This window comes from Equus asinus, chromosome 10, assembly GCF_041296235.1.
Source record: "Equus asinus isolate D_3611 breed Donkey chromosome 10, EquAss-T2T_v2, whole genome shotgun sequence".
NCBI lineage: Eukaryota > Metazoa > Chordata > Mammalia > Perissodactyla > Equidae > Equus > Equus asinus.
In genome coordinates this window covers 22,312,298-22,319,302 of record NC_091799.1, presented here as the reverse complement: position 1 = coordinate 22,319,302, position 7,005 = coordinate 22,312,298, and the positions used below count along the sequence as shown (strand labels likewise).

Genomic DNA, 7,005 nt, shown 5'->3' with positions numbered 1-7,005 from the left:
TACATTCTATGCTTCAAGTTTTACATCCTGGATTCGTCTGGGCTCGTGGCTAGAGAAGGGACTTGCAGAAGTGGTGAGGAAGCAAAGAAGAGAAAACCAATCTGAGGTGATAAATGTCCACAAAGTGGAAAGTTCCAATGGAAAAAGTGAAGTACACAAATAGTGTACATTTCCTGTCAATCAAGGAAGGGAGTAAATACCTTTTAAGGTGGGATAGTGTGACTTAAAAGGCTTGCAAAGGCTCCCAGTTGTTGCTGACTTTTCCTCTAACTGATAACAAGTCCCATCATTAATATATCTTTCTCCAGCTTATTAGATGAGCAATAATACTAACCACCTGAAGAAATCTTTACCAAACCCTTTCACTCAACTGTCAATTTCTTTGCCAGTAATGCAAGATATTTTATGACCAATTATAATAACTTTCACCTACCTAGTGGTATACCATGTAAAAATGTGTGCGTATATAGTATCTTATTTGAATAATAGGAAGGTGGTGAAAAATGTATGTAATTCATAATAAATTAAGATGGCACATAATCCAATCAAGTTATTATAATTGTGCTTTTGAAAGAAATGAAAAGTGCTTCCATTTTTCCTCTGAATTTAACTGTGAATCAAACTCCATGCTTCTTCTAAATCATCGAAAAGCCTTGATAAAGCATTATTCTACCCCCTCCTTGTATGGGTCTAACACCCCATGGGCAAAAGAGGCTAAACATTTGGGGTGGAGGCACAGGTACTTCTTTTCTGAATTCTGGAACTCCCATTTACTAACACTGCATTTTCACCTCAAAGTCTCAGGATACGTAATTATCTGGCATCAGATGACAGGTGTGCACCTCCTCCAACTGTGCTGTGGGGACAACGAACAGATGTTGCAGGTAAGTGGAATCAACTTTCACCTACGAGACTGCTCAACCAACTGCAGTCAAAATCATTCATTCTTTCCAGGTCTACCTTTGAAAATTATTCAGGGACAGCCAAGTGCGCATTCTTCTCTGATCATTATCTATGTAGATTAAGGCTGCAAATATTCTAAGCTCAGCAATTCTTCTTTTTCTGTTTTTTACAGCTTTATTGAGGTAAACTGATATACGAAAAACTGCACATATTTTATGCATAAAATTTGATGTAGTGTTGGAACCATGGGTGTATGCATATGTCAACTGTCATTTGAGTTTCCAACTGCAGGAGTAGGCAGGGAAGAAAATAGAACCCCTCACATTTTATTGATGGGTATACTGAGGTGAAATTAACTGCCCAAGGCATGAGGAAATTTACAATGTTATCAGATTCAGTTAAATGGGAAGGGTGCTAAGCACTGACCCTGAGATATAGCACATAGATCTAGGGAATTCCAGGTTCAGGTCCAGGGAGGATCACATAGCCCTTCTCCATCAAGGCAAACAACGTCCCAGGAGTGAGGCTGAAAGACACTGTGAAGAAAATGGGGAGGGGGCTGAGCACTGCTGCTGAGAAATATCACATATATCTGGGGAATTCCAGGTTGAAGCCCAAAGAGATGAGACCATGCTTCACCACCAGGGAAAACAATGTCCCAGGAGTGAGGCTGAAAGATACAGTGAAGGAAATGAGGGAAAAGTCCAGAAAGTCAAATGAATACATTGCCCAGGATTGGGATGAGGCAAAGTTGGCTCAGATTGGGAGTACGTATTAAAATCTTCAATGTTCATAAACTCCAACTCAGCATCCTGGATCTCAGAATGTATTCTATACCATAGAAACTCTCTGATGAGTGCAAAATATATGTAAACACTAGTCCTCCCTTATCCACGAGGGATACGCACACACACAACTAGTCCCCGTTTATCTGTCAGGCTTTTGTTCCAAGACCCCCAGTGGGTGCCTGAAACCAAAGTAGTACGAAACCCTATATACATATTTTTTCCAATTCATGCATACCTATGATAAAGTTTAATTCATAAATTAAGCACAATAATAGGTTACTTAATTACTTGAAACAAGCACTGTGATACCAGGGCAGGGGATCTGATAACCGAGAGGGCTGCTAAGTGACTAACAGGTGGGTAGAGTATACATTCTGGATGCGCTGGACAAAGGGATGATTCACTTCCCAGTCAGGATGAATCACACCAGTGGGAGATTTCATCACCCTACTCTGAACGGCACACAATTTAAAACTTACCAATTGCTTATTTCTGGAATTTTTAATTTAATATTTTTGGATTGTGACTGACCTTGAGGAAGCAAAACCACAGATGGGGGGTGCTGTACAAAAATATTCATTGTAACACGGTCTGTGAGGGAGAAGCAGCATTATGGATAGTGTGACCCCATCCTGAATGTAATATGTGTATAGATCTATGCAGAGAAAAACAACTTTAAAATATGCACACAACTCTAGTTCTCTGGGAAGTGGCATTAAAAAGAACTTTCGCCTTTTTAATTAGAAAATTAATACAAAGAAATATGTGTCCCTTAGTTTGAAAAGCAAACGATGTAATATAAAGTTAAACATGGAACTCCTCACTCCACCCCTCCAATCTCACTTCAGAAGGCAACGACACACACATAAACACACACACCAAACACACACAAATATTAAGGACATATTTTCTCACAAAAATGGGATGATTCTGTACGCATTGTTCTGCAACTTGCTTCTATCACTTAAAAAATATCGTAAGCATTACTATCACAGAAATAAAATAGCTTAGCAATGAATAGCTTCCACTCTACCATTAGACGCCTGAATTGAAATCCCAGCTCTGCCACATACTAACTGTGGGTTCTGGTAAGTAACTTAACTTTGCTAAATTCTATTTTTTTAATCTGTAAAATACAGATAATAATAGTGCTTATGTCTTAGAATTTGGAGGAAAAAAATGACAAACACATGCTAAACCCTTAGCTCAGCATGTAACACATATTGAGTGCTAACAAACATTGGCTAACATTAGCCATCTTATTTCTTTAGAGACTGCGTGATACTGAGTCATAAGAAGGCACTATAAATTCTTCTAATAATTCAACTATTTGTGGATATTTAGTCTATTTCCTATGTGGGTTGTTTTGTTTATTTGTTTGTGTTGTTTTGTTTGGTATTATAAGCAATGCTACAATAACAATGTCTGTGTGTATCTTTGTGCTTCACATATACGATTATTTTTAAAGGATCGATTTCCATAAGTAGAATTATTGGGTAAAAAAGATGTAGATTTTGAATTCTCTAGAGACTACCAAAAGGCCTACACTGATTACCCACCCACATCAATATGAGGGTCTTTGTCCTTTTGGATACTGTCAAAAATTTTTCTTCACAATCTCATGGGTAAAAGCTGTATTACAGTCTGTTATATTTTCTGATTACCAATGAGGTTGAACATCTTATCATAAGTTTTCCTTGGTAAATGTGTTGCGGATATTTTCTTTGAGTCAGCTTATATTTTAGCTTTACTTATAGTCTCTTTTGGTGTTATTTTCAGATTTTTGACTACAATATTTTGTCACTCTTACCTTTACATTTTATTTCCTTCTTGGAATGACATCTCCATCTTCAGATAATAAAAGCATGCTCCTTTATTTTTGGCTAATACTTATTGTAGTGTTTAAATTTTTTACTTTTACATTGTTCACTCAAATGGGTTTTATTTCTATGTGTGGGTTGGTTGGAAATCTAGACTTATTTCTTCAAAATCTGCAGCCAATTGTCATTAACATCACTTATTCAATACTCCATCATTTCTCCATTGCTATGAAATAAATCTTTATTATATATTAAGTTCCATATAGATCAAGATCTATATACATTTATCAAAACTCTTGTACAGAATTCTTTATGCTGGTCATGAATTTGTTTTTTTCTGTGTATACCATTATCTCATTATTTTCATTATTAGGTGCTGTGATGGTGGATTGGAAAAGTTCTCTCTCCTTATTCCAATTTTTTCAAAATTATTCTGCCTTTCCTTACCATTTACTCCTCCCAATGAATTTTAGAATGATCTTCTCAAGTCCCATTAAAACTTTCCTTGGGGTGTTATTATAGTTGCATTGAATTTTATTAATTTGAGAGAAATTGATTTTTTCTAGCTTTATGACATATAATTAACATATAACATTGTCTAATATTCCTGTAATATTTCAATGTTTAGAATGAGGAATTCATAGCTTTTTAATTCAAAAATTAATAGATTTAAATAATTAATCTCAGTAACATAGGCTATTCCTAGTAATATTCCTATTTTCAGTGGCATTATAAACTAAAAACTTATAATTTAACTGTCTAGATCATGTTAGACAAATAGAAATGCTCAAATAAACATTGTTTGTTTTGCTCTGAAGACTCAAAGAAATTTTCTCTGAATTCTTTGGGTGCCAAAGAGCATTGATTAAATCTGTTGCTCACTTTCGTTCTATTACCAGTACCACCACCACCACCACCTCGGCACTAATGAGTAGGAGAGGACCTCATTCATTGAGACACCTTGTATGAAAGCATCTGATTCAGGGTGGGACCCAGCAGCCTCTTCTGAAAGAAGGAAAAAAAGAAGTTAAGAATTTATCCAAGAAACAACCTAAAAAGAAGCTTTTGAAGGGGACTAGAGAAAAACTTAGAAAAATTATGCCACATAGAAGCTCCTAAGAACAAGTAGGAGATCTTTAGTTTCTCATTCAGGAAGCATTATGGAATTTTCTTAGATTCTTTTTATTGGATATCACCCACTGTTTCTCTGTACACTCATGCACCGCATAAGGACGTTTCAGGAAACAACAGACCGCATATATGAAGATGGTTGCATAAGGTTATAACATATAGCCTAGGTGTGTTATAGGCTATACTATCTAGGTTTGGGTAAGTACACTCTATGACGTTTGCATAAAAATAAAATCACCCAATGACACATTTCTCAGAATCTATCCCCATCATTAAGAGATGCATGACTGTATTATTTGAATTAAATATTCTTTAATCTCCTAACAAATAGCAGTGGGCTTTTTTTATAGGCTAAGACCAGAGAATAAGTAGTCTTGATGAAATTGCCCTTCACGTCTCTCCCACTGCTTCTCCAGACCCTGTCCAGGAAGTCAGAGGCATGGAAATAAAGAACTACAGTAGCAGCACCTCAGACTTTATCCTCCTGGGCCTTTCTTCCAACACTCAGCTGCAGAAGCCCCTCTTTGCCATCTTCCTCATCATCTACCTGGTCACCCTGGTGGGGAATGTACTCATCATCCTGGCCATCCACTCGGACTCCCGGCTCCATACCCCTATGTACTTTTTTCTCAGCAACCTGTCCTGCATGGATATCTGCTTCACAACAGACATTGTGCCCAAGATGCTGGTGAGTTTCCTGTCAGAGACAAAGTCTATCTCCTACGTGGGCTGCCTCATTCAGATGTACTTCTTCATGGCCTTTGGGAACACTGACAGCTACCTACTGGCCTCTATGGCCATAGACCGGCTGGTAGCCATCTGGAACCCCTTCCATTATGATATGGTTATGAACCCACAGCGTTGCCTCCTCATGCTGCTTGGTTCTTGTACCATCTCCCACGTGCACTCTATGCTTCATGTGCTACTCATTTCCCGCCTGTCTTTCTGTGCCTCCCATGTCATTAAGCACTTTTTTTGTGATACCCAGCCTGTGCTAAAACTATCCTGCTCTGATACCTCTTCCAACCAGATTGTGCTAATGACCGAGTCCCTGGCTGTCATTGCGACCCCCTTCCTGTGCGTCCTCTTCTCCTACCTGAGAATCATCATTACTGTGCTCAGAATCCCCTCTGCAGCTGGGAAGTGGAAGACCTTCTCTACCTGTGGCTCCCACCTCACTGTAGTGGTCTTGTTCTATGGAAGTATAATCTATGTCTACTTTAGACCCCTGTCCATGTACTCAGTGGTTAAGGACAGGGTTGCCACACTTATGTACACAGTAGTGACACCCATGCTGAACCCTTTCATCTACAGCCTGAAGAACAAAGATATGAAGATGGGTATGAGAAAATTAAGGTTCAGAATTCACTCATAGAAGGAATAACAAAGTAGAATGTCATATTTAGGAAATGACCTAAAGGATGATCAGGTTGCCTTCCTTCCTGCCCATTTTCACATGGCACCCAAAGAAGTCATAAGAGGTGGTGTTGAATACAAGTAAGACCACTGACCTGGAAGTTGGAATACTTGGTTTCTATCAACAACTTTGACCAAATATATGTTCACATGCAAGCCAGGTACTGCTAGGTATGCAGATTTTAGGAAAACAGCTTCTGCTACCCATATAGTGGAATAAAGCTGTTTTTGAATGACGTTTCTATGAGCTTAACATAGGCTAGTACTCAAGGAAATATAAAGTTTTACTAGTTTTGAAATAAGACATTACAGGGATTTCAAGGGAATTGGGGAAGACTCTTTGAGGAATGACCTAAGATTGCTTTCAAGGATAGACTGATTCTGACAGAAAAAAATTTCAGTAAATGCGGAAATGGGCAGAGCATTTCAAATAATGGAAACCACCCAAGCAGATTGATGCAACAAACATTGGAATTTATTTGAGGAATGATGAAAAGCCCTGTGAGACTTGTTCAATTACAGAGCAGGGAGAATAAGGCTGGAAGGATAGAAGGACCTAGAAGCAGATTAACACCCCACCAACACCAAAGTGTCATCACGGTGTGAATTCTTAGTACTCGACACCTTTTTCCTTCCCTCTTAGTTCTTCCTTTTTCCACATGACCACAAATCTCACTGAGATGCCCTTTATATCCTAGAAAAAGCAACGCATATCAGTTAGGATAAGCTACGTTATGTGCTTTGGAACAAACACTCTCAAAGTCTTTGGACCTTAAATCCAAAGGTTTATTTCTTATTCACACTGCATGTCCACTGTAAAAAAGTGTAAGGGTGCTGCTCCTTTTCAACATTCAAGGACGAAAGCTGATGGAGCAGTCACCATTGTAGACATTAATGATAACTCAGTCAGAAGCTGAAAAAAACTCTTGAATATTATCCACAGGCAA

General features: G+C 38.2%; 1 protein-coding gene across 1 annotated transcript; it reads left to right on the top strand.

The window, feature by feature from the left end:
• Positions 1–5,019: 5,019 nt before the first annotated feature.
• On the top strand, positions 5,020–6,017 carry LOC106830844 (olfactory receptor 1L4-like). The gene has a single exon (XM_044778832.2). The coding sequence runs from the start codon at positions 5,082–5,084 to the stop codon at positions 6,015–6,017; it is 936 nt and encodes a 311-aa protein (XP_044634767.1). The 5' UTR covers positions 5,020–5,081.
• Positions 6,018–7,005: the final 988 nt, after the last annotated feature.